This window comes from Oryctolagus cuniculus, chromosome 18, assembly GCF_051225735.1.
Source record: "Oryctolagus cuniculus isolate XC-2025 breed Fujian yellow rabbit chromosome 18, ASM5122573v1, whole genome shotgun sequence".
In the NCBI taxonomy this organism is placed as follows: Eukaryota; Metazoa; Chordata; class Mammalia; order Lagomorpha; family Leporidae; genus Oryctolagus; species Oryctolagus cuniculus.
In genome coordinates, this window is record NC_142884.1 from 23698398 (window position 1) to 23724582 (window position 26185).

Genomic DNA, 26185 nt, shown 5'->3' on the forward strand with positions numbered 1-26185 from the left:
AAAGTTTTAAGAGAACCTGTTCCTGGACACGTGGCTCTCTGTCCTCTTTCTTTCTCTCCGTCTCCTCATATCTCTGTCTCTCTCTCTCATTCTCTCTCTGGAGCTCTCTCTCTCACTCTCCCTCTCTCTCTTTTTCCTTCTTCACCCTTTCCCTCCAGCTCTCGGGTTTCCCCCAATAAACCTTTCACTTACTCTGGTGTTTGGTGTGTTTTGTGGCGGCCTTACAATGCTGGCCCCTATGTGCATTCCAAAAATGTTTTTCCCCATAGTTAAAAGATAAAACTTTACAGAAATTGAAAATATGCATCTGAAATTTCAAAATATGAAGTTCTGAATAGATCATTTAAAATACTCTTAAAATAACACTTGCCTATCAACTAGCAGTTAGTTTACTTGACAAAACTTTGAGGACACTTACCAAAAACCTAAGACTGTCACGTTCCTGGGTTATGCTCTCTGCCAGGTCAACAATGTTTGCCAAGTATTGGTGAGAACACATTTCGTTCCCCAGGGCTTTCTCCACCTGCTTTTTGAGGAGATCAATTTTCTTCCGAGATTTCCTAGAGTGTAGTCCCAAATGATGGAATAACACGTGAGTGCATAACTAAAAGGAGTGGGTGTGCTTATTACAACAGCAAGCAGCTCAGCATTAAATACTGTTCTCCAGGAGCCTAAATCTCCCATTAGGTTCCAAGGGGAGAAAAGGTCAATGAATTTAACTTGAAATCAGGCATAATTATTGACTCCAAATCAAGGTAACAAGAGTCACAAAATGCTTAGTAAAGAATGGCTGATTAAATATTATTCTATAAAACTTTTGGCTCATGTTCTAAGGTACACTTTTGATAAAGGAATTCAGTAATCCCAAAGTAGACTTTTGGGAAAGGGTTAAGAAGGAACTTCCAGGACTTTGAGTCTTAGGGTCATTATATTAGTTGCATTCGAACTACAGACTTGAGAGACATGGGTTAATGTGAGCCAAGGGAAAAGCTTTTGCTCTATTCATATTCTAATATCCAACAATCTCAATTATTCTTTTCTATTTTACAGCTGCTACTGGGGGGAAAAGACAAAAGAAATGAAATGGAATATTAAAGAAAAAAAGATATAAACCTATTTATTTTCTGTGCCTTTTTAAGTTCAGCTTCCAGGGCTTGGTTTTCAGCTGCCAAATTGTTCTTCTCTAAAAGCAGGCTCTTCTGACGTGTTTGCAGAACTGTGAACATTTCCATCAACTCTTCCAAGTCAGCATTTAGTTTCTCATCCTTCTTCTGTAACTGGCTGAAGGAAAAAACAAACAAACAAAACAAAACAAAACAACAGCAAGGCTTGTATACTGAGGCTAAAACACGGCAGCTGCACCAGACAAGTGATATGCTGTGCGCCCAGCCCTCTGTGGCCATTTCTCCCATCCCAGGCCCCACTGGCGCTACATCTCACTACGGGAGGACAGGCGAGCAGACATTGCTGGACAGACCCTCCTTTGCTGGTGGTAACCTAACTCTCTTTCTCTGCCAGTTTTTGCTTGTATCTTTGTAGATGTTGTACTTATTTACATCCTATACCTTTCAGAAAACAAATCTGAGACAGCTCAAGTTTTTAGATGGTTTTAACTGCCAGGGGAAAAAATCCTGCTGCCAAAACAAAGTTCATTTCAAAATAATGTCAATATAAGCACATGTTTTTACATATATTTTTAAAGTTTTTAGATTATATTTATTTCCATTTTGTACGAAAGGCAGAGAGACAAAGAATGCTCCATTTGGTGATTTGCTCTACAAATGCCCTACAATAGCCAGAACTGGGCCAGGCTAAAGCAAGGAGCCAGGAACTCCTTCTAGGTCTCCCATGTGAGTGGTAGGGAACCCAAGTATTTGAACTCACCTACTGCCTCCTCCCAGGGTATGCACAGGCAAAGAGCTAGATCAGAAGGAAAGGAGGTGGGACTCAAACCAGGCACTCTGACATGGTGTGAAGGCATTCCAAGCAGCGTCTTAACCACTGCACCAAATACCTATTCTTATAAACACATGGAAACAAAGGAGACACTTGTTTCATTGAACACCAGCTTGGGTGTCGTCAAATTTGCATAGATGGGATTAGGACTGAGTTAGACCAGGTTAAGTTGCTGTATGCTGGAGTGCTGGTTTGAGTCCTGGCTGCTCCGTTTCTGATCTAGCGCTCTGCTAATATGCCTGGGAAAGCAGTGAAAGACGGTCCAAGTACTCGGGGCCCTGCCACCCATATGGAGTACCAGGCTCTTGGCTAAAGCCTGGCCCAGCTCCAGCCATTGCAACTACTTGGGGAGTAAACCAGTGGATGGAAGATCTTTCTCTGTGTCTCTCCCTTTCTCTGTCACTCTGCCTTTCAAATAAATAAATAAATCTTTAAAAACAATTTTTGCATGGATGGCACAGGAGCTGCATACTTGTCATATATAACAGCAATTCATACTGATAAATTATTATGTTAGTTTATCAACATAACTCCAAAGCATGTAAAATTCAGAATTCAGGACTGTCTAGTGGTTAAGACACCATTAAAATGCCCACATACCCTATCAGAGTGCCTGGGTCCAGCGCCTGACTCTACCTTACTGCTAATGTGCACCGTGGGAGGCAGCAGGTGAGGGCTCTAGCACCTGGGTTCCTGGCACCCACATGGAAGATCCTGGCTTCTAGCTTTGGTCTCCAGTCAACATTTGTGGAGTGAACCAACAGATTGGAACTCTGTTTCTCTCTCTCTCTCTCTCTCTCTCTCACACACACACACACACACACACACACTCACTCTCTGAATCCAGAATTCAAGACAGGAGTTGTGGCACGATTGGGTTAGAACACCCAAATCCCATACTGGAGTGCCTGGTTTGAGTCCTGCATCCAGTTCCAATCCAGCTTCCTGATAATGTGCACCCTGGGAGGTAACAGATATTAGTTTAAGTACTTGAGTGCCTGCTACCTATATGGGAGACCCACATGGAGTTCTTGGCTGCTGGCTTTGGCCTGGCCCAGTCCTAGTTGTTGTGGTCACTGGAGCACTTTGATAAGGGCCCCTGGATTTCTTCTTCTTTCATTTTTTTAAGATTTATTTATTTATTTGAAAGGCAGAGTTATGGAGAGGCAGAGAGAGTGAGAGAGAGAGAGACAGAGACAGGTCTTCCATCCGCTGGCTCACTGCTCAAATGGCTGCAGCAGCCAGAGCTGGGCCAATTTCAAGCCAGGAGCCTAGAGCTTCTTCCTGGTCTTCTACATGGGAACAGTGGTCCAAGTACTTGGACCATCTTCTTCTGCTTTCCCAGGCACATTAGCAGGGAGCTGGATCAGAATTGGAGCAGTCGGGACTTGAACCGGCACCCATATGGGATGCCAGCACTGTAGGTGGCAGCTTTACCCGCTACATCACAGAACCGGCCCCTTTAGGTTGGTTTTTAATCATTATTTTCTCTATATGAGTTTAAAAATTATAGTAGTCTTCCCCTTATCCAGTTTTGCTTTCTGAGGTTTCACTTACCCATGGTCAATTACCAAATGGAAAATTCTAGAAATAAACAATTCTAGGGTAGGTGTTTAGCTGGTGTTTGAGTCAGGGCACTCATGTCCCACATCAGACAGTGGCAGGTTTCAATGCCCACCTCTGTTTCCTGACTCCAGCTCCCTCCTAAGACCTTGGGAGGCAGAGGGGACAGCTCAAGTGACTGAGTGCCTGCCACCCACGTGGGAGACCTGAAAGCACTCCTGGCTTCTGGCTTTGGCCAAGTTCAGCCCTGGACACTGCAGGCATTCAAGAGGGTAAGCCAATGATGGGAGCTCTTTCATCTTTTTTTTTTTTTTTTTTTTTTTTAAGGATGTATTTACTTTTTTGAAAATCAGAGTTACAGAGAGAGAGAACTTCCATCTGCTGGTTTACTTCCCAAATGGCCACAATGGCCAGAATAGGGCCAGTCTGAAGTCAGGAGCCAGGAGCTTCTTCTGGGTCTCCCACGTGGGTGCAGGGGCCATCCACTGCTGCTTTCCCAGGCATATTAGCAGGGAGCTGCATCAAAAGTAGAGCAGCCGGGACACAAACCAGCTCCCAAATGGGATGCTGTCACTGCAGACAGTAGCTTAACCTGCTGTGCCACAGTGCTGGCCCTGGGAGCTCTCTATCTCCATATTTTTTTTCCAAAAAAGAAATAAACAATAGTTTTAAATAACTTTTATTACAGCATATTATAATTGTTCTATTTTATTACTATCATTGTTAAATGCCCACAATGGTTAGGGCTAGGCCAGCCTGAAGCTGGAAGCTAGGAAGACAATCCAGGCCTCCCGTGTGTGTAGCAGGACCCTAACTACTTGAGCCAGCACCACTGCCTCCCAGGTTCTGCACTGGCAGGAAGCTGGGGCAAGGAGCAGGGCTGGGACTGGTGCTGGGATTCAAACCCAAGCACTCTGCTAGGGGCGCTGCTGGGCCCAACGCCTGCCTCTTCAAAGTCTTTTCTCTGGTGATGAAGTCTTAGGTGTTTTGTTTGCTTTCCAGCACTCTGAAGCTAACACTCAGTATCTGCAGTATCCCCTGCTGACTGTTGCACAGCCTGTTGTACTGCAGCCCTTGGAGGGAATGCACTTCCTGCAGTCTCACTGACATGCCTGCCTGTGTGCCTGCTGGGCCAGCACTGTCCCTGTACTGCCGTCTGTCTTCAGCTAGGGAGATTCTCAGCCTCACATCTCTGGCCAGTCCTTCTGATTCAACGGGCCCTTACAACACTCACTGCCTCTGACCTACTGACCATTCCAAGCCATTCTGTGGTTATTTGCTTCTGGCCTTTTTTAGCTCACAAATTCACGCCTCATCTATATCTAACCTATGGTTAAGCCCATTTATTCTGAATTTTGGTGATTGCATTTTTCAGTTCTAAAAACTATGTATTCAAATGATTTTCCTCTGCCAAAGAGAATCTCATGTGACATATTCAATGGCTGCATTTTATACCATGCTATGGCTACATCCTTCCATTTGACCAGTTCTGTTACTAGATGTCGATGAGTGTTCTTCAAAATGTTCACAGAAATGCACATTATGAAAAAACTGCATATGGATTTTTTAAAAGATTTGTTATTTAAAAGGTTTTGTGTGTGTGTATGTGTGTGTGTGTTATGTGAGGGAGGGAGAGAGGGAGAGAAAGAAAGAGGGAGAGAGGGGCCGGCGCCGTGGCTTACTTGGTTAATCCTCCGCCTGCAGCGCCGGCATCCCATATGGGCGCCGGGTTCTAGTCCCTGTTGCTCCTCTTCCTGCCAGCTCTCTGCTGTGGCCTGGGAGGGCAGTGGAGGATGGCCCAAGTCCTTGGGCCCTGCACCCGCATGGGAGACCAGGAGGAAGCACCTGGCTCCTGGCTTCGGATCGGCACAGCGCCGGCTGTAGCGGCCATTTGGGTAGTGAACCAACGGAAGGAAGACCTTTCTCTCTGTCTCTCTCTCTCACTGTCTGTAACTCTGTCAAATAAAAAAAAAAAAAAAAAGAGGGAGAGAAGAGAGAGAGAGAGAGAGCAAGAGACAGAGAAAGGTAGAGTTCATCCATCATCTGGTTCACTCCCCAAATGGCACCAAGAACTCCATCTGGATCTTCCACCTGGGTATCAGGAGCCCAAGCACTTGCGCGCTGCTTTCCCAGATGCATTATCAGGGAGCTGGATGTGAAGTGGAGCAACTAGGACTCAAAACAGCACTCTGATATGGGATGCCAAAATTGTAGACAGCTTTGCCACATTGCTGGCCCCTGCACACGGATTTAAAATTGTTCATACCAAAATAAACTTTTTGTTTTTTTGACAGGCAGAGTGGACAGTGAGAGAGAGAGAGACAGAGAGAAAGGTCTTCCTTTATCGTTGGTTCACCCTCCAATGGCTGCTGCGGCCGACGCGCTGCGGCTGGTGCACCGCGCTGATCCGAAGGCAGGAGCCAGGTGCTTCTCCTGGTCTCCCATGTGGGTGCAGGGCCCAGGGACTTGGGCCATCCTCCACTGCACTTCCAGGCCACAGCAGAGAGCTGGCCTGGAAGAGGGGCAACCGGGACAGAATCCGGCGCCCTGACCAGGACTAGAAGCCGGTGTGCCGGCGCTGCAGGCGGAGGATTAGCCATTGAGCTGCAGTGCCGGCCAATAAACTTGTTTTTAATTCCATTTTTCCATGAACTTTTTTTTAAGGGCTCTTGTTGTTTTCTAGGTCTACTACCTTATTTATTTATTTATTTATTTATTCTTATTTTAATTTCTGCTGAAATGCAGAGAGACAGAAGGAGAGAGATCTTCCATGTGCTGGTTTACTCCTTAAATGCCTGCAACAGCCAGGGCTAGCCAGGCTGAAGCCAAGGGTCTAAAACTCAACCCAGGGCTGCCTCCCAGGGTGTGCATTAAGAGGAAGCTGATTGAAAACACAATTGCCAGGACCTGAACCAGGTACTCCGACATGGAATGTGGGTGTCTCAAGTGGTGACTTAACACTGTGTCAAACACCTACCCTAAGTTTCACTACTTTAAATTATCTTTGATTCTAAAACTAATAAAGGCAGAGACAGCAGGAGGGAAAAACACACATACCAAGAGCAGACTGAAGCTCTCTAGGACATCCAGGTTCTCCATTAGTAAAATAGTACCATTCTCACCCACGGACACCAGTGCTGGGATAGGTTTTTAAAAAACTCAGAAAAAGACCAAGCAACCTCTCTCCACTCTGCTTATAACAATACACACAGTGACTCATTAATACAGGCAGAGACTTAAATCCTTACCTCTTTAATTTATTTACAATCAGTGTATGAACTTCTGTGTTGATTGTGCCCTCCAGGTGTGTTTTGAGTTCCTGGCACTGAGCTTGTAAAATTTCCACCTGTTCCTTAGTGGCACAGAGCTCCTTTTCCTGGGTCTGTGTTGTAGTTTCCAGCAGCGTCAGTTTTTCAGTCAGCTTAGAGACTGAAAAGCAAAGAGAAGGATGCAGACTTACATGGAAGGGCTAGTGATATACTTATACCAATGCAACTCAGCTTATCAAACATCCTCTTCAAAACTCCTTTGGAGAGTTACACATTAATACTAAGAGCCTGGCTCATGGAAATGACTGTGTTTATATTAAGCATTCACTAAATACACAGTCATGGGTTCTACATCCAGGGACTCGACTGATCGAGATCAAAAATATCTGGAAAAAGAAATTATGCCTCAACTGAACATGCACAGCTTTATTTTTATTTATTTCATTTATTTGAATGGCAGAGAGATAGTGAGAGAAACAAAGATCTCCTATCCACTGGCTCACTTCTCAAACGCCTACAACAGCCAGGGATGGGCAAGGCCAAAGCCAGGAGCTGGAAAACCAACCCAGGTCTCCCAAATGGACAACAGAGACTCAGTCACTTTGCCTGTTGCCTCCCCTGCACACCAGCTGGAAGCTGGAATCAAGATCAGATCCAGGACTCAAACCTAGACACTCTGATATGGGATGTGGGCATTGCAAGAAGCATCTTAACTGCTATACCAAATGCCCACCCAACGGATTTTTCTTGTCATTATTCCCTTTAAAAATATAGTATAACAACTATTTACACAGTCTTCATATTTCAGTGGGTACTGTAAGTAACCAGAGATGATTTAAGGTATGGGGAGGGTGTATGTAGTTCTATGCAAATCCAGTACCAGTTCTACAAGAGACAGGAGCATCTGAGGATCTTGGTTTCCACTGAGGGTGGCAGGGAGGAAGGGAAGTTGTTAAGGAATCAGTCCCTAAGCACATTAAGTACATTTTTATACTAGGGCTCACTATAATATTTATAAGATATGATTCCAGTCTCCAAAGAACTGACTTTCCAAAGACTGATGCCTTAAACCACATACAGATATGGAAGCACTTATCACGATACCACTAAAACTGCAAGGTTTTCAAGATTTTCAAGGACATAACACACGGCCAAACTCAGAACCAAATTTGTTCTTCTTCTGTTTTTCATGTCTTATGTCCTGTATTTAAAGGAAGACATGCAATGGGCATTTGGTGCAGTGGTTAAGTTGCCACTTGGGACACCCACAACCCCATATCGAAGTGCCTGGATTCGAGTCTTGGCTCCTCTGCTTCCAGTCCAGCTTCCTCCTAATGTATATCCTGGGGAGACAGATTTTGGCTCAAGTACTTGACTCCCATGTGGGAGACCTGGCTGGAACTCCGAGTTCCTAGCACTTGAGGAATGACCCAGAGGATGGAAGAGCTCTCTCCATCTGTCTCTCACATTCATTCAAAATAAAATGAAGAAAGGTAAATCATAAATATTTTTATCCTACATGACAAGGCAGTATGTAATAAGACATTCTCTGAGGCCGGCGCCGCGGCTCACTAGGCTAATCCTCCGCCTGCGGCGCCGGCACACCAGGTTCTAGTCCCGGTCAGGGCGCCGGATTCTGTCCCGGTTTCCCCTCTTCCAGGCCAGCTCTCTGCTGTGGCCAGGGAGTGCAGTGGAGGATGGCCCAAGTGCTTGGGCTCTGCACCCCATGGGAGACCAGGAGAAGTACCTGGCTCCTGCCATTGGATCAGCGCGGTGCGCCGGCTGCAGCGCGCAGGCCTCGGCAGCCACTGGAGGGTGAACCAACGGCAAAGGAAGACCTTTCTCTCTGTCTCTCTCTCTCACTGTCCACTCTGCCTGTCAAAAAAAAAAAAAAGGCATTCTCTGGGCATGCTTACACTAGCACTTCGGAATGCTACAACATAGAACTTTACATCTTTCTACTCAATGGAGACATGTAATTGATTAAAATGAACAGCTGCTTCCAGGGAAAACAACATTGGATTGCTGTTTGAATCACATAAGCCTGTCCCATGCAACTGGGAGAATCATTATACCCATTCAGATCGGTTATATTTGGGAAAATTAAGTTCAGCATATAAATAAGTAATTTCCCCATCATCTCTAATCCTGAAAACAAAGACAGGAGGCTCAACAACTTGTCCTCCAGCCCCAAGAACACCAAGTGCTACAGTTTGGATGTGCTTTGTTGCTTGGAGGTTTTTGTGCTGGAAGCTCGGTCCCCAGTGTAGTGGTTTTGTGAGGCAGTGGAATCTTTGAGTGGGACTTGGTGGAAGGCGGTTAGGTCACAAGGGGCATGTCCTTGGAAGAGATTAATGTAGTTCTCTCCAGGCCCTGGTTAGTTCCTGCAAGAGTCAGTTGTCAGTTGTCACTGGCTCTCACATACACATTCCCACCGTTGTGATGGCATTAGCCATGGGGTTCCCACCAGAGGCTAAACCAGTGGGACAGCTAATCTGGGACTTTCAGCCTCCAAAACTGAGTTAAATAAACCTCTTCTCTTTCTTTTTATTATTTATTTGAAAGGTAGAGTGACAGAAAAAAATAGAAAGAGTAGAAAGAGTGAGCCAGCTTCCAAATAAGCCACAACAGCGAGGGCAGGGCCAGGTCAAAGCCAGGAGCCTGGAGCATCATCTCGAGCCATAGCCTACTATCTCCCAGGGTACACATTCAGCAGTAGCCTGGATTAGAAGCAGAGCAGGGACTCAAACTCTGGCACTGTGGGGTCCTAAGCGGCATCTTCAGTGCTGAGCCGAATGCCCACAGCAGCCTCCTTTCTGTATAAAATAACCAGCCTCAGGTATTTTATTACAGGAGAGAGCATGGAGTAAGAGTAAAGGCAAGTACCCCAAGCTCACGCAGACCTATGGAGAAGCCATCTGGAGGAAACTCCTGTGGGACTCTTTCTCCAAATGCTCTCATGTTTAAACGTGGTGTCATTATCAGAAACAGGTGCAATGCTAGCCTGGTAGCTTCAGCAACAGGAAGTATTAGCTTCACAGTGTGGAAGGGGGAATCATTACACACACAGGTGCAGAAAGGAAAACAGGAAGGAGGGGGTTACACTGGCTCATGCAAGGCAGCTGGCAGTTCAGCTTCCTGTCCTGCACTATTCTTTACTGGAAAAGAAAATCAGCAAAGCAACAGAAAAATACTACTACTCTCTCAGGCTCATAAATTTGGGTTTTCATCAGAGCATAGGAAATAGCTCTTCAAGTGGCCCACTTGGAAGTCCACAGTCACATGCTATGAGGACCCTCTGCAGGGAGGGAAGCACAGGGAAGGTATCTGATGGAGGTCTAATCCCCAGAGACGGAAGCCACAATGTTCCCACCAGTGGAGGAAGGAAGGAAAGAGCACAGAGCCAGTGTTTAGAGTATAAACTGTTCTAATTATTTACTCATTCCACAAATATTTGGAAAGGGATTCTTGTGTTATTTCAAGAATTTACCTCACATGATTTTTCCCACTTTTCAGGCACTGTTTACTCTAAAACCAGTTCTGTTGAGTCTGTCACCTACAACTGATCACAAAAACACACAGACCGATTAGAGACACGGTGGAGTCTAAGAAGGCAACCATGCATGAAGTGAAATGACCACGAATGTTATAAATAGCTGCATTTCAGTAAAGAACATGTGAAGTGGAGCTGGCGCTGTGGTGTAGCAGTGCTGTGGCTGCTCCACTTCTGATCCAGCTCTCTGCTGTGGCCTGGGAAAGCAGTTGAAGATGGCCCAAGTCCTTGGGCCCCTGCACCTGCATGGGAGACCCGGAAGAAGCTCCTGGCTCCTGGCTCCAGATCAGCACAGTTCCTGCCGTTGTGGCCAATTGGGGAGTGAACCAGCAGATGTAAGACCTCCCCTCCCCTTTCCTTCTCTTTCTGTGTAACTCTGACTTTCAAATAAATAAATCTTTAAAAAAAAATAAAGTGAAGGTGCTTCAAAAGGTTCTACTCTGCTTGAGCCGGCGCCGTGGCTCAATAGGCTAATCCTCCACCTTGCGGCGCCGGCACACCGGGTTCTAGTCCCAGTCGGGGCGCCGGATTCTGTCCCGGTTGCCCCTCTTCCAGGCCAGCTCTCTGCTATGGCCAGGGAGTGCAGTGGAGGATGGCCCAGGTGCTTGGGCCCTGCACCCCATGGGAGACCAGGAAAAGCACCTGGATCCTGGCTCCTGCCATCGGATCAGCGCGGTGCGCCGGCTGCAGCGGCGGCCATTGGAGGGTGAACCAACGGCAAAGGAAGACCTTTCTCTCTCTGCCTCTCTCTCTCTCACTGTCCACTCTGCCTATCAAAAATTAAAAAAAAAAAAAAAAAAAAAGGTTCTACTCTGCTGTAAAACATGTTTGAATTCCATGTTTTTTCATAATAGGCATTTTCTATGAACTTTCTGAATATCCCTTGTAGGCATGAATTTCAAATATTTTTTGCACAAAAATAAACAACTTTTAATCCTATTTTCTATGACCTTTTGGGAGTACCTCCATATTCTAAAAAACTTGATTGGGGTGGGCACTGTGGTACAGCAGGTGCCACATCCCATATAGGAGCACTTGGTTCAAGTCCCAGCTATTCTGCTTCTGATTCAGCCTTCTGCTAAAGTGCCTGGGGAAGGCAATGGATAATAACTCAAGAACTTAGATCCCTGCCACCCATGTAGGAGACCTGGATGGAGCTGGTATAGCCCCAGCTGTTGTGGACATCTGGGAAGTGAACCAGTGAATGGAAGATACCCCCCCCACCATTCTACCTTTCAAATAAATGAATCAATAAATACATTTTCAAAGAAAAAATAACCAAAACATGGTTTCTCCCATTTCCAGTGAGACAACAGTGACATCACACCATCACCACCGGAAAGACCTTACCTTCTTGGCAATGCTCCTCATGGGTGTCTGTGGCTTTCCTTTGCTGGACCTCCAACTGCTCCAGTAATAGCTTGTTTTCCTCTAAAACCAGTTCTGCTTGAGCCTGAAGCTGGTGCCTATAATTGATTGACAAAATCAAACATTGCCAGTGAGGTACTGAATGACTACAGAAACACTGCACAGTCAAAAAGAAAGCAACGGATGTGTTGTAGGTAATGAATGTCTGGCCAGGTTTCAATGTTGAAGACATCACTAGTACAGCAAATCCTGCCATTTACACTTAATAGGAGAAAGAAATGCAACGAAGTTTGGACTATTAATTGTTCCAGTGACTTTTTCCAGATACGATAGTTCGAACATACAAGAATAAAGAGAATAATAAACTTCCATGTATGCAATACCTAGCTTATACCATCAAATAGCCAATCTTGCTTCATCTGTATAAATCTCTAATCCCCCTCCCACTGAATTATTTTGAAGGCCATATGGAATATTTGTAAAGATCTCAGAATGTTCTCATTTTCTTTAACAATTTTATTTATATGAAAAGCAAAGAGATAGAAAATGTCAGACAGAGAGAGATCTTCCATCCGTTGGTTTACTCCTTAAATGCCGTTAATAGCTGTGGCAGGGCCAGGTCAAAGCCAGGAGGCTGGAACTCAATCCTGGTCTCCCACATGCTGGCAGAGTCCCAAGTGCTTGAGCTATCACCACTGTCTCCCAGAGTGTGTGTTAGCAGGAAGCTGGAATTGGAAAGTCGAGTTGGCACTTAAACCCAGGGACGTGGAATCTCAAGTGGCATCTTTAATTGCTATGCTTAATGCCCCCTCCAAATTTCTCATTTTAGTTAAAAAATACTCATGATCTGTAGTGTATTTGCTGAAAAATGATTATTTTGTTAGAAGGCTTTGAAATGGTTTTTAAAGCTGCAAATACACCCCAGCTTTAATTCTGCTTTCTTTGCAGATGGTACAATTGAAATTTTGGCCCAACTAAATCTTCTGATTGCAAATTCCAATCAGAATGAGCTGAAGGGACCTTAGAAATCATCTAGTTAAATGTTTACCACTCAAAGTACATAGTAAAACAGTAACCTATCTTGATTTTCCACTTTAACTCAAAAGGTCAGGTAGAAGGAGAATAAAAGTGAGGGTCTGGGGCTGGTGTTTTGGTGCAGAGTTAAGCTGCAGCCTGCAATACTAGCATCCCCTGTGAGTGCTGGTTCAAGTCCTGGCTGCTCCACTTCCAATCCAGCTCCCCGCTAATGCACCTGGGAAAGCAGCTGGAGATGGCTGAAGTAGTTGGGCCCCATGCCACCAATATGGGAAACCTGGATGGAGTTCCAGGCTCTTGGCTTTGGCCTGGCCCAGCCCCGGGCACCATGGCCATTTGGAGAATGAACTAGAGGATGTGAGATCTCTCTCTGTCTCTCCCTCACTCTGCCTTGCAAATAAATAAATACATCCTTAAAAAAAAAAAAAAAAAAAAGGAAGGAAGGAATATCTAGCAATATATAAGCTATAGCAATGACCTCATCCCAATGGTGGCTGTGCACTGGCTGCTTGGTGCTATGGAGGTGTCCCTACTGCTTGGTGCTATGGAGGTGTCCCTACTTGCTATCAGCACCCATGGTTGGGTGGAGGGTGCTGCCATGCTCTCCAGGAGGCGAGCTCAACCAAGCTGTTCACTCCAGCTCCTCATTCCTGCCTCAAACAGTGCTCTACTTTGGTCTGTTTTACATTCTGAACTTCCTTAGATGACTTTTCCTTCCTCCCTCTCTCCATCCCTATTATCTCTCCCTTTATTCCATTCTTTTTCATTAAAATGTTTAAAATTTATTTGAAAGGCAAAGAGACAGAGATCTTTCACCTGCTCGTTCACTCTCCAAATGCCCACACCAGCCAAGGCTAGACTAAGTTGAAGCCATAAGCTGGGAATTCATCTGGGTCTCACGTGTGGATGGTCGGGACCCAAGTAAACACTTGAGCCATCACCTGCTGCCTCCAAAAGTATTCATTAGCAGGAAGCCGCAATCAGAAGTGGAGACAGGACTGCAATCCAGACACTCCGATATGGGATGTAGGTGTCCCAAGCAGCAGCTTAACCACTGAGCCAAATGCCTGCTCCTTATTTATTTGAAAGGCAGAAATATAGAGAGAAGAAGAGAAGGAGGGAGGTGGATGGGGGAGAGAGAGGGGGAGAGAGGGGGAGAGAGGGGGAGAGAGGGGGAGAGGGTTGCCACATCTGTGCAGGAAGAGGAAGCAGCCAGGAGACTCAGGGGAGGAGCTACTGTGGGGGAGAGGGGGAGAGGGGGAGAGGAGGAGAGGAAGAGAGGGAGAGAGAGAGGGAGAGAGAGGGAGAGAGGGAGAGAGGGAGAGAGGGAGAGAGGGCGAGAGGGAGAGAGGGTTCCCACATCTGTGCAGGAAGAGGAAGCAGCCAGGAGACTCAGGGGAGGAGCTACTCAGGGGAGGGCTTCACATGGTCACCCCACAGCCTATGACCCCTTCCCCCCAGCTAGAGGAAAGCAAATTCAAAGTAAGGGGAAGTTCAGCTAGGGAGGATTGGGAAACAGCAGAGCTGTGGATTGCAAAGTAGGGGATGTCAGGGCCAGTGCTGTGGCACAAGTTAAGCTGATATCTGCAAAGCCAGCATCTCATACAAGCACCGGTTCAAGTTCCGGCTGCTCTACTTCCAATCTAGCTCCCTGCTAATATACTTGGGAAGATGGTCTAAGTGTTTGAGCCCCTGTCATCCACATGGGAGACCTGGATAGAGTTCCAGGCTCCTGGCTTTGGTCTGCTCCAGTCCCAGCCATTGATGCATTTGGGGAGTGAACCAGCTGATGGAAGATCTCTTTCTCTCTGTCTTCCCCTGTCTCTAGCTGTGCCTTTCAAATAAATAAATAAACCTTAAAAGCAAAACAAACAAACAAACAAAAAGAAAGTAGGGGATGTAATTGTTACGTTTAAGGAAAAATAAACAGGTTCATCTATAGTTATAAACAAGGTTAAAGAAAGAATCTGAGGTCATAGGTTCTCACAAAGGCTCTTAGAAAACACAAGAGCCCATCTGACTGAGCTGCTTCCCAAGGAAGGTTTTGGGGGAAGACGTTTTAGGCATCCTGACAGAATCCAAGTTCTACAAAAGTCACAGTGCCACAAGATCCATACCTGTCCAGGCCAGAGTCAAGTGACATACCAGTGACCAGAAAATCAGGGTGAACTGACCTAACAGTGGGACTGCCATTGACTCAACTCCAGATTTCTGGATGTCACATATGGAAAATACTTCATTTTTTCAATATGTTAAAACCTTTCTAAAAAACTAAATATAGAGCAGGCATTTGATATGGCAGTTAAGACACCACTTGGGACAACCACATGGCATATTTTGGAGTGCCTCTCTCAAGTCTCAGCCTTGCTGTGGATTCTAGCTTCCTGCTGATGCACGCCCTGGGAAGCAACAGTGATGGCTCAGGTAGCTGGGTCACCACCACGTGGGAGATCAGGATTGAGTGCTCAGTTCCTGGCTTTGGCCTGATCCAGTCCTGGCTATTGCAGGGATTTGAGTAGTGAACCAGCGGATAAATGTTTTGTCTTTCAAGTACATGAAATTAATCAGTTTTTAAAACAAAATATAACATACCTATCACAAGTGAATGATTTTCATTTTCTTTGTCTAGCATGAATATGGCCTTTAGACTTGCAAAGACATTTACTTCCTCTGGTTCTATGTAATGGGCATTCGTTGCAGCGGTACTAGCTGTGGGGTCACACACAAAATGGACTGTGGGGATGGCTGGCCTTGAGGAGTTCACCAAGGAGAAGCAGGAGACAGAGAGGACAGATAGACATAGAGTGGCAGGGTCAGGGCCAGGGCTGTGTTTTGGGCTACGCTGGCAACAGACAATGAAGCACTGACTCGGCCCCTCCTGAAGGGAGAGCTACTGTCGGGCAGGGCTGAGGGTAGGACGTGGCACAGATAACAGGACAGAAGAAAGGTGACCTATGTCATCAGGGAACCAGCGGCAGATGGGAGCTGGCTGAGCAGGCCTCATCCTGGGCTTTCTGTCTCAAAGCCCTGGGAGCCACATGAGGGGTCTAAGGTTTGGGGTGGGAAAATCACCCTAGGAAAACCCCCAGCTCAGAAAACAGAAATAGAGAGAGTTGCAGTGATTTCAGGTTTGAGAACCTATTTAAAATTCTAAAATTCATCTTCAAAATATAAGTTTAGGATGTCATTATACCTTATTCATTTCACTCTTAAAATAGTCTAACTCACCAAGACCAGACAATGCATTTATGCGTTCAATAATTACATAAAGTTCATTCCTGCTAGCCTTTGTTTTAAATTAGCAAAACACCAGAAACGCAACACCACTTGCCATTCCTCGCAGGACACAGGACTGCTCTTTTTTAACTCCTGGTGCAGCACTTCATTTTCTTTCACCACTTCTTGGACTCGCATCCTAAACATTCTCATTTCCTCCTGAAACAAAAGTTATGTACATTGTAATACACACAACACACATCTATAGTTCTTAGTCCTACTGTGTTCTGTGGCTGAAAACATCAATAACCTTCGAACAAAGTCTCATGGCAGCAACGGCCTTAAACTCTGGACCCCAGCACCACGTGCCTGCTCTCAGGGAGAAAACACAGTAACCACCACAGCCACGTACAAAGGAGAAGAATGCTGGGTCTCAAATAATTCCTAAGGTGACAGCATTTCTATTACAGCCAAATACTTGAAAAATTTATTTATTTATTTGAAAGGCAGAGTCACAGAGAAAGAAGCAGAAAGGGGTTTTTCATACACTGGTTCACTCCCCACATGGCTTCAACAGCCAGGAGCGGGGGGCCTCCTCCAGGTCTCCCACACAGGTACAGGAGCCCAATGACTTGGGCCATCTTCCACTGATTTCCCAGGCCATGGCGGAGAGCTGGATTGGCAGTGGAACAGCAGAGATTCAAACTGGCACCCACATGGGATGCTGGTACTGCAGGTGATGGCTTTACCCACTACATCACAGCACTGGCCCCTTGAAAACTTTAAAGGGGATTTAAAACAGCAGAGTGCCCATAAACACCATAAATCTTCCTTTGTTTAGGGCTGGCATTGTGGTGCAGTGGGCTAAGCCACTCTTGTAACACGAGCATTTGTGTGCTGGTGCGAGTCTCAGTTGCTCTGCTTCTGATTCAGCTTCCTGCTAATCACCTGGAAAAGCAGAAGATGGCCCAGGTGCTTGGGTCCCTGCCACCCATGTGGGAGACCCAGATGGAATTCCAGTCTCCTGGCATTGACCTGACCTATCCATTGCAGATATTTGGGGGGTAAACCAGTGGACTGAAGATCTCTCATTCTGTCTCTCCCATTTCTGTCACTCTGCCTTTCAAATAAATAAAATAAATATTTGAAAAAAAAGCTTTTCCTTTGTTTAAGGACATCGGGGGGCTAGTGCTGTGGCATAGTGGGGTAAGCCTCTGCCTGTGGTGCCAGAATCCCATAGGGGCACAGGTTCATGTCCTGGCTGCACCTCTTTCGATCCAGCTCTCTGCTATGGTTCTTGGAAAAGGAGTGGAAGATGGCCCAAGTGCATGGGCCCCTGCACCCATGTGGGAGACCCAGAAGAAGCTCCTGGCTCCTGGCTTCAGATCGATCCAGCTGTTGCAGTCACGTTGGGAGTAAACCAGTAGATGGAAGACCTTTCTCTCTGTCTATCCCTCTGTAATTCTACCTCTCAAATAAATAAAATATTAAAAAGGAATTTGGAAGATAAATTGGAGTTCTTTATATAAAAGTAAGAACTTCCCATCACTAATTAAGCTGTTTGGGTGGAGAAGAGGTTGGTTGGTGCGGGGGCTGGAGGTTCTCATTTTGTTCCACGGCAACCACAAGAAAGCCTCTTCTTTAAAGTCACTACAGCAGATGACAGTGCAAGTGCTTGAGGCCCTGCTGAACACATGGAGACCCAGATGGCGTTCCCAGCTCCAGGTCTCAGCCTGGCCCAACCCCAGCTGTTGTAGCCTTTTGGGGGATAAACCAATGTGTGGGAGATCGTTCTCTATCTGCCTTTCAGATAAATTAAACATTAAACACAACCACAACAAAGTGGGATTGGGACAGAGCCACGCCTATCGTCTGCACACCGTCCACAGCAGCTTCCAAGCTACAGTGGCGGAGCTGAGGACTTGTAAACGGAGGCTGAGTAGCTCACAACGCCTGAAACGTTAATTAACTGTCCTTTTGCAGTGCTGACTTCAACTCAGAAGGAGTACCAAACAGCAATTTTATTATTAGGATGAATTTTTAAGCAGTTAGAAGATTAATTCAGCCTCTTAGAAAATTAAGTATGGGGCGGTACTGAGGCACAGTGGTTAACTTTTCCTTATAATAAGTTCTTACTTTTATTTTTTTAATTTCAGAGGTCAAGAAATGAGTGTGTGTGTAGAGCTGGAATAGGAGTAGGGAGACAGACAGCTAACATATGCTGATCACTCCCCAGATGCTTGTAATAGCCAGGAGAGAGAGAGAGAGGAAAACAAACAAACAAACAAGACAGAGAGCTCCCATCTGCTGATCACTCCCCAAATGGGCTGGGCTAAAGCTGGGATCTAGGAACACAACCTAGTTCTTCCACATGGGTAGCAGGGAGGTATCACGGCTGCCTCCCAGGGTCTGTTCTGGCAGGAAGCTGGAATCAGGAGTCGAACCTAGGTACTCCAGCATGGAATGTGCGTGTCTGAACCGCTAGGTCTTAGGACTCTTTCAGCTCAGAATCCTGCAGAAACTACTACACATCCCTCCTTGGATCCTTCCCATTCCAACGGTCCCTAAATGAGGAACCCAGAGGAATGCATCACAGAAAGGTAGGAGCTGCACCTACAACGCCTACACAGGCTTGGTCTCCCGCATAACTGGAATGCGCTCTGCTGCCAGAAGCATTCCCACCAAGCAGAGGGGAAGGAGGCAGAAGAGAACAAAACCCCACTTCCTGGAGTGAGTGTTTAGCCTAACAGTTAAGATGCCTGTGTACCACACTGGAGAAAATTCCTGGCTCCAACTCTGGTTCAGTCTTCCTACTAATGCAGATCATGGGAGACAGCAGTGAAGGCTCAAGTAACTGGGTTCCTGCTACCCACTGTGGAGACCTGGATTGCATTCCTGGCTCCTGGTTTCAACCACATGGCCATTGCAGGCATTTGGGGAGTGAACCAGTGGATGGGAGTACTCCATTTCCATCTCTCAAAAAATAAAACAAAACAGCTCACTCCCCAACCACTTCCAACAGTTCAATACCCCGACTTCCCTGGAATCAGCTCTTCTAGAATTAAGAAGCATCTAAGGGGACAAGCATTTATCACAGTGGTTACGATGCTCACATCCCATTTCAGAGTGGCTGGTTCAAGTCTTGGGTTTGCTTCTGAGTCCAGCTTCCTGCTAATGGGTACCCTGGGAGGCAAGTGATGGCTCAAGTACCTGAGTCCCTGCCACCCACATGGGAGACCTGAATTGAGTTTCTAGCATTCCACACTGTCTTGACCCAGTCCCAGTCATAGGGAGCATTCGGAGAATGAGCCAGGGAATGAGTTCTCTCTCACTCTCATTTTCTTTTTTTCTCTCTCTCTCTAAAAGAGAGAGAAAGAAAGAAAAAGAGAAAGAAAAAAAGGAGGGAGGAGAACATCATCTAAGATTGTCCAAATCATCCCAACTGATTACCTTCCCCTGCCTGCCCATTATCTCCCTCTTAATGGTGCTGGTTGCAGCTGCACAGTCCCAGGAGAGAAATGTCTCCCATTGCTGCTTCCTCTGCACTCCAAGGTCCCGGTCCTGCCTGTTCAGGAAACCGCAGCCTCCAATGCAGCCCCACTCGGTCCCTCCCTCCCTCTTTCCATGATCCCTACTCACCCTGCCCCTGCTCTGTCAATCACTCCTTCCCTCCCTTATATCCTAACACACTCCTTCTTCACTTCCTCCTAACTGTCCTTTAACAAGCCTTTAGAGTATCTACCACATGTTGGGCACACCTAGCTCCAACACATTTCCTCCAAATTTGAAACCATCTTACTTCTTATAAACTTTGTCTCTTCTGAGATACTGCCAACCTACCTCAAGGGTGGCATTCAGCTCATCCTTCTCTTTCATTCTGTCCTCATAAGCCAACAACAATGGAGACAGGTACTTTATATCCAACTGAAGAGAATGGAACAAAAGATGATTACTATATTTCTTACACACACACAATCAGCAATTTAAAAAAAAAAGGCAAGAAAATACACTTATTTTGGAACAGTGTTTAATAGCCATGCATATATAGTCCAGAAAATATGAGGATGAAAATGAATAACGTTTACTTACCAACCAGGGTGGTATAGGGCCCTTTGATGGGAGGCCTTCAATAGTTAAACTCTAAGAAGGAAGCACACATTGAAGACAAATTAAGCTAAACCTCCTCTGAAATGTCAGGTCTTACATATTAATCTACAATAGGCATCATCCACCTAAACAGATAAAAAAAATCTTTGGCTGCAATGTTTGAGAGTAATTTATAAATACAAGGCCCCCTTTCCTCTAAATAGTATATATTTCCTAAGAACAAAACTTTTCACTTACTTCACCACAGTGTCATCATAAAATCAAGAAACATTGCTATAACATTGTTTTCTAACCTAGGGGACTATCTTCCAACTCACGTCTATTTCTCCCCTAACATCCTGGAGCTGTGGCACACAGGATTAGGCTGCCGCTCGCGACACCAGCATTCCACATCCTGCAGTGCTTGTTACTCAGCTTCTAATACAGCTTCCTACTAACGTGCCTGGGAAGGTAACAGATGACAGCCCAGGTACTAGGGTCCCCACCACCCAGGAGGGAGACCACAATGGAGATCCTGGATCTTGACTTCCACCTGGCCCAGACCTGGCTGTTACGGCCACTTGGGGAGTAAACCAGCAGATGACGATTTCTCTCTCTTGCTCTCACTTTCAAATAAGTAATTTAATAATTGTGGGGAAAAAAAGAATCCACACTGGTTACACTTAGCTGTCCAGTCTTTTTTATCTTTTAAAATCTGAAACACATCTAGTAACATTTTCTGGAATGCTGCACTTTTTGAGTGTTTGGTGAGTGTCTGGATTTTGTAATCTTCCTTTAAACGGCGCTGGCTTACTTTCCTCTGTGCAGGCACTTAAGTTACTAGTGGATGGGCTTGATGAATTGGAGGCTTGCTTTCTCCTCTGGTTATGGCGGTCTGGGTGATCTCTGCTGAAAGGCTAGGTTAGCCATACTACTGAAGTGTGGCCCTTCTGGGCTCCTTGCTCAACGGCACAGCATTCAACAAGGGCTCTACGACGTGGCTGGTCAGCACGCACAGGCCTCCCGGTGCCACGGGAGCTCCCAGCTCCCTGCTTGTTTTCTGCCCAGCCTCAGAGTTTCAACCTAAACATGTATCAGTTAGTATTTAACAAACACCTCCAAGCAATCTCATGTGGGTTTCTACACTTCTCTCGCCAGAGCTCCTTTCTGGTAGCCTAGCCCTGCACATTCTAGTCTCCTCAGCCTCTCCGAGTCTATCCCATGAACCAGCAAGATCGCTGTGCCACTTGGGTTCACTGCCTCTGTGCAGACAGCAGAGGTGAGCACAGGCTCACCTATGCCCCTGCTCCCGGGAACCGCAGCCCAGGGCTGCCCGCAGCATGAGGCTGTTACGCGTCCCTTACGGTCTGCCTAGTGCTTCAGTTGTTTATAGCAGGAGGGCAAATCTCACAAGCAAGCAATGGCCCTGACAGGATACTTCCTTGTTGAACAAAAACTTTCCAATGAGTTCACCTTAATATCTACCTCATCACTCATGCATTCAGTCAACATTGTAAACTCATTAAGTCCTTGCAGACATTGTGAAACAATCCTTGTTAAGGATTTTATGGACTAATTACAGAGAAAAGTCTTCCAACATACATGATCATAAACCACAGGAAATTGTACGGGGTAGAAAGCTATCAATCCCTTAAGACCAACACAACAAACAAACAACAACAACAACAACAAACAACCCTGCTTAGTTTAAGAGAGATATCACTTCCAGCTGTAGTGATCAGGGAAGACTCTCAAAGAGAATGTGGCTTTGCACAGGGCAGAAAAGGAGTGCCTGGGGTGGGTAGGCCGTCCCTGGGCCTGCTTGCACGGCCCCCCCATAGCCCTGCAGAAGGCTCGGACCTGGGAAGTCTGTTCCCTAAGAACAGGGCCTGAGGTCCTGGTTCTCTTGTATTCCTCACAGCATCTGAGCAGCTTGCTCAGTAAGTCTGTGCAATTGAATTCTGCAGTCATCCCCAAAAAGTAAGAACTCATTTGTTTGTTTTCTGAGTTTGTGCACTGACCAGCACCAACTGTAACCTTGAGAACAGGACTGAGCACGGAGCAGCGGACAGACTTTTCGTCCGTTATACGTTTCTACATCAGCCCACTGTTTCATATGGAGTGTCTACTGGGTGTGTGTGGGAAAGGGAGGCAGGCAACAGAATGATCCATAAAAACACTGTGCTTTGGATGCATCTTTTTTATACCAAACTATAATAAACAAGAATGTCTGAGTTGAGAATCAATTCATCAGTAAGGGCTAAAAGAAAATCTGAGAAGCCTGGTTTTTCATAATTGGAAACATTACCTCTTCCTTGGACAAATGCCTAAATTTTGTTTGATATCGACTCAGTTCTACATTCAAACGATGGATGGTCATTTTCAACCCGTCATTTTCATCCACCAATTCTTGAGCTTGTTTCCTTAGATAAAGTAATTCAGGTTCAGCAACTACCGAAAAAAATCAAGTTAATATTATAAGAAATTTATGAAAATTTTGTATAATTGCTAATCATTTTAGGCTTGTATAGGCAGTGAAATGTGTGTGGTAAATAGTTACTAACATTGAATAGCTAATTGTTTTTAAAGTTTTTACATGTATAATAATGTAAAATAAAATTTTAAATTGAAAAGAAATAGCCATTGTTTCACATGATAGAAAAACATATGCATTGGGGATCAGCACTGTGGTGTAGCAGATAAAGCAGCTGCCTGCAGTGCCGGCATCCCACATGGGTGACGCTTCGAGGCAGGCTGCTCCACTTCCGATCCAGCTCTCTGCTATGGCCTGGGAAAGCAGAAGATGGCCCAAGTCCTTGGGCCCCTGCACCCATGTAGGAGACCCAGAAGAAACTCCTGGCTCCTGGCTTCAGATCGGTTCAGCTCTGGCCATTGCAGCCATTTGGGGAGCAAGCCGGAGGATGGAAGATTTCTCTCTACCTCTGCCTCTCTGTAATTCTGCCTTTAAAATAAATAAATAAATCTTAAAAAAAAAAAAAAAAAAAAAAAAAAGGAAGAAGAAAAGAAAGAAAGAAAAGAAAAATATTTGCCTCGAAAAATCACAGGCTGGCATTGTGGTGTAGTGGATAAAGCTGCTGCCTGCAGTGCCAGGATCCTATATGGGCACTGGTTCAAGTCCTGGCTGCTCCACTTCCCATCCAGCTCTCTGCGATGGCCTGGGAAAGCAATGGAGGATGGCCTGGGTCCTTGGGCCCCTGCACCTGTGTGGGAGACCAGGAGGAAGCTCCTGGCTCCTGGCTCTGGATGGGCACAGCTCCGGCCATTGCGGCCATTTGGGGAGTGAACCAGTGGATGGAAGACCTCTCTCTCTGCCTCTGCCTCTCTGTGACTCTATTTTTCAAATAAATGAGTCTTCAAAAATAAAATCATATAGGGCCGGCACCGCGGCTCACTAGGCTAATCCTCCGCCTTGCGGCGCCGGCACACCAGGTTCTAGTCCTGGTTGGGGCTCTAGATTCTGTCCCGGTTGCCCCTCTTCCAGGCCAGCTCTCTGCTGTGGCCCGGGAGTGCAGTGGAGGATGACCCAAGTCCTTGGGCCCTGCACCCCATGGGAGACCAGGAGAAACACCTGGCTCCTGGCTTTGGATCAGTGTGGTTTGCCAGCCGCAGCACGCCGGCCACAGCAGCCATTGGAGAGTGAACCAACGGTAAAGGAAGACCTTTCTCTCTGTCTCTCTCTCTCACTGTCCACTCTACCTGTCAAAAAATAAAATAAAATCACATAAAATCACATAAAATGGAAATTTTAGAACTTATAATCTTCCCAAATAATAGCAATGTCCTATTAGAAAAAATAATAGTAAACAGATCCCACAGGGTAACAGCACAAATAACAGTAGGTATCTACAAATAAATGTGCCTAAGACAAGAAAGATGCAGGGTCTACATGAAGAAAACTTGGGTCATAATATTAGTCTTACAGAAATATTAAAAAAAATTGGTGAATATTTTATATAAGCTTAGAGTTAAAAAATGATTTAACACCAAGGTATAAAGTAACAAAAGAAAAAATCCTATAGATTTAGTTGTATTATCATTAAAGTAATAAAATATTACATATGTTGACAAATGACTAAAATCTTCAGTATATAAAAAGTTCCCACAAATCAATAAGAAAAACCTGAAGTATATAAATTTAAGGGTAGAAAATTTATGAAAGAGAAAGAAAATGTCCTGTAAGGATATGAAAAAAATTCAAACTCATCAATAATAAAAGAAATACAAACTAAAATATAATTTCTCTTTGTGCTTATCAAATTAGCAAGGAAAATGCTGGTTAGTATGTGGTAAAAGAGACACTTTTATATGATGCTCACAGGGATAAAAACTGACATGAGATATATGTAAGACATTATGCTGGGAAGGGCATTTAGAACAGCAGTTAACACGCCACTTGGGATGCCTGCATCCCATATCAGAGTTTCTGGTTCAAGTCCTAGCTCCTCTGCTTCCAACCTAGCTTCCTGCTAATATGCACCTGGGAGGCAGGCATGGGTTAAGTTAACATGATGGGTTAAGTATTTGGGTCCCTGCCACCCCTGCCACCCCTGCCACCCACACGGGAGACCCAGATTGTGTTCTGGAGGCTCCTGGCTTCATCCTGGTTCAGCCCCAGCCTATGGTATGGGCATTTGGCAAGTGAACCAATGGATAGAAGATTTCTCTGTGTGTCTCTTTCTCACTTTCCAGTAAAATTATTAAAATAATAAATTTTTTTAAATGTTTAAAAGGTGCTATGCCAAGCATCAAGTTCCAAGAGAAGTATCAGCATTTCTTTAGCTAAACAATAGTAATGACATAGCAGATGAAACCAAATTTCAAAAAGCATAATATTAACGAAAGAATCTTCAACAGCACATATAGAATAACAATATGTACAACATACAATGTCAACGCTGCAATACTAAAAGGAGTGAAGTTTTATGTATTCCTTAGGAATGAAAGAACCGTGCACCTGGCCCACCTTCCTGAGAGGACGCCTTCTCAGCTTCCTTCAGCTTACAGGTGTCGTCTTCCAGTCTCTTGCATTTTAAATGCAGTTCTCTCATCGCTTCTTTCATTACATGTAGTTCAAGGATAAGTTCTTGATTTTTATTGTTCAGGAGCAAATTTTCTTCGTTTAATTCCTTGAACTTTTCTCGGGCTTTTTTTTCACATATCTGACGTGCTCTACCAGTTATATCTGAGATGATATGAGAGAAAACTTTAATATATTAATTGATACTTATACCTCTACATCATAATCTCCTAAGGCTTCATTACACAAACCATGTGAGCATCTACTTCCTATCAGGCCTGGTGCTGTGGTCTTCTATCCCTGGAAAGGGAATGGCTGCCCAGGAAAAGGCATCTGCATGGCTAGCACACATGCAGGATCCCAGAGCAGGGAGGGTGCTGAGGCCGCACTGCCACGGGAGAGGCAAGGTCCTACACAGGTGCAGGCTGGCAGGCAGGCAGGCAGCTGGTGGAAGCATGTGCACCACGCTCCTTTACTACACTGTAGGAGCTAGCCCCTGGGGCACGCTGCTGTGCTTGCAGACCTTAGCCGGCCTTGTGATGACTGCAACTTTATGGGTGGAAAGTGGGGCCAGTTAGGCTGCCAGGTGGGTAGTGTCCTTCTGAGGGTGAGAGGGAGGTCGGAATGGAAGGGTGAGACTCAATATGGTGTCACTATGGCTTGCTGTCACAGGCAGAGGTGTGAGAACTGGAAGAATGGATTGCAATGAGACCCAACTGAGAGGCTTCAAGGGTCAACACTGGAGTGGAGACAGAGAGGAAAGGAAGTATGACAGAAGGTCAGCAGATAACACCTGACAGGGCTCAGGACTAGGTTGGTGTGGGAAGCAAAGGGGGAGCAATTCAAGAATGACCACTGTCAAGATAAAAATTATAGGAAGGGGCCAGCGCTGTGGTGTAGCGGGTAAAGCCGTGCCTGCAGTGCCAGCATCCCATACAGGTGCCAGTTCAAGTCCCAGCTGCTCCACTTCCGGTCCAGTTCTCTGCTTCGGCCTGGGAAAGCAGAAGATGGCCCAAGTCTTTGGGCCCCTGCACCCGCATGGGAAGACCCAGAAGAAGCTCCTGGCTGCTAGCTTCAGATCAGCGCAGCTCCAGCCACTAC

General features: G+C 45.6%; 1 protein-coding gene across 3 annotated transcripts in view; it reads right to left on the minus strand.

Annotated features, from left to right (window-relative positions):
• The window catches only part of CEP89 (centrosomal protein 89), a 77224-nt gene that overhangs the window by 18221 nt on the left and 32818 nt on the right, over nucleotides 1–26185 (minus strand). For 2 of the 3 annotated variants that reach the window (XM_008257267.5, XM_070062014.2), the window contains exons 6-14: nucleotides 25031–25249; nucleotides 22355–22497; nucleotides 20050–20100; nucleotides 19801–19884; nucleotides 16076–16179; nucleotides 11692–11807; nucleotides 6768–6948; nucleotides 1114–1281; nucleotides 419–560 (exon numbers count right to left, since the gene is read on the minus strand). In XM_008257267.5, the coding sequence (XP_008255489.2) occupies nucleotides 419–560; nucleotides 1114–1281; nucleotides 6768–6948; nucleotides 11692–11807; nucleotides 16076–16179; nucleotides 19801–19884; nucleotides 20050–20100; nucleotides 22355–22497; nucleotides 25031–25249 (1208 nt within the window). Of the gene's footprint in view, nucleotides 1–418; nucleotides 561–1113; nucleotides 1282–6767; nucleotides 6949–10278; nucleotides 10351–11691; nucleotides 11808–16075; nucleotides 16180–19800; nucleotides 19885–20049; nucleotides 20101–22354; nucleotides 22498–25030; nucleotides 25250–26185 lie in introns of all 3 variants that reach the window. The other variant, XR_016224943.1, reaches the window with a different exon arrangement.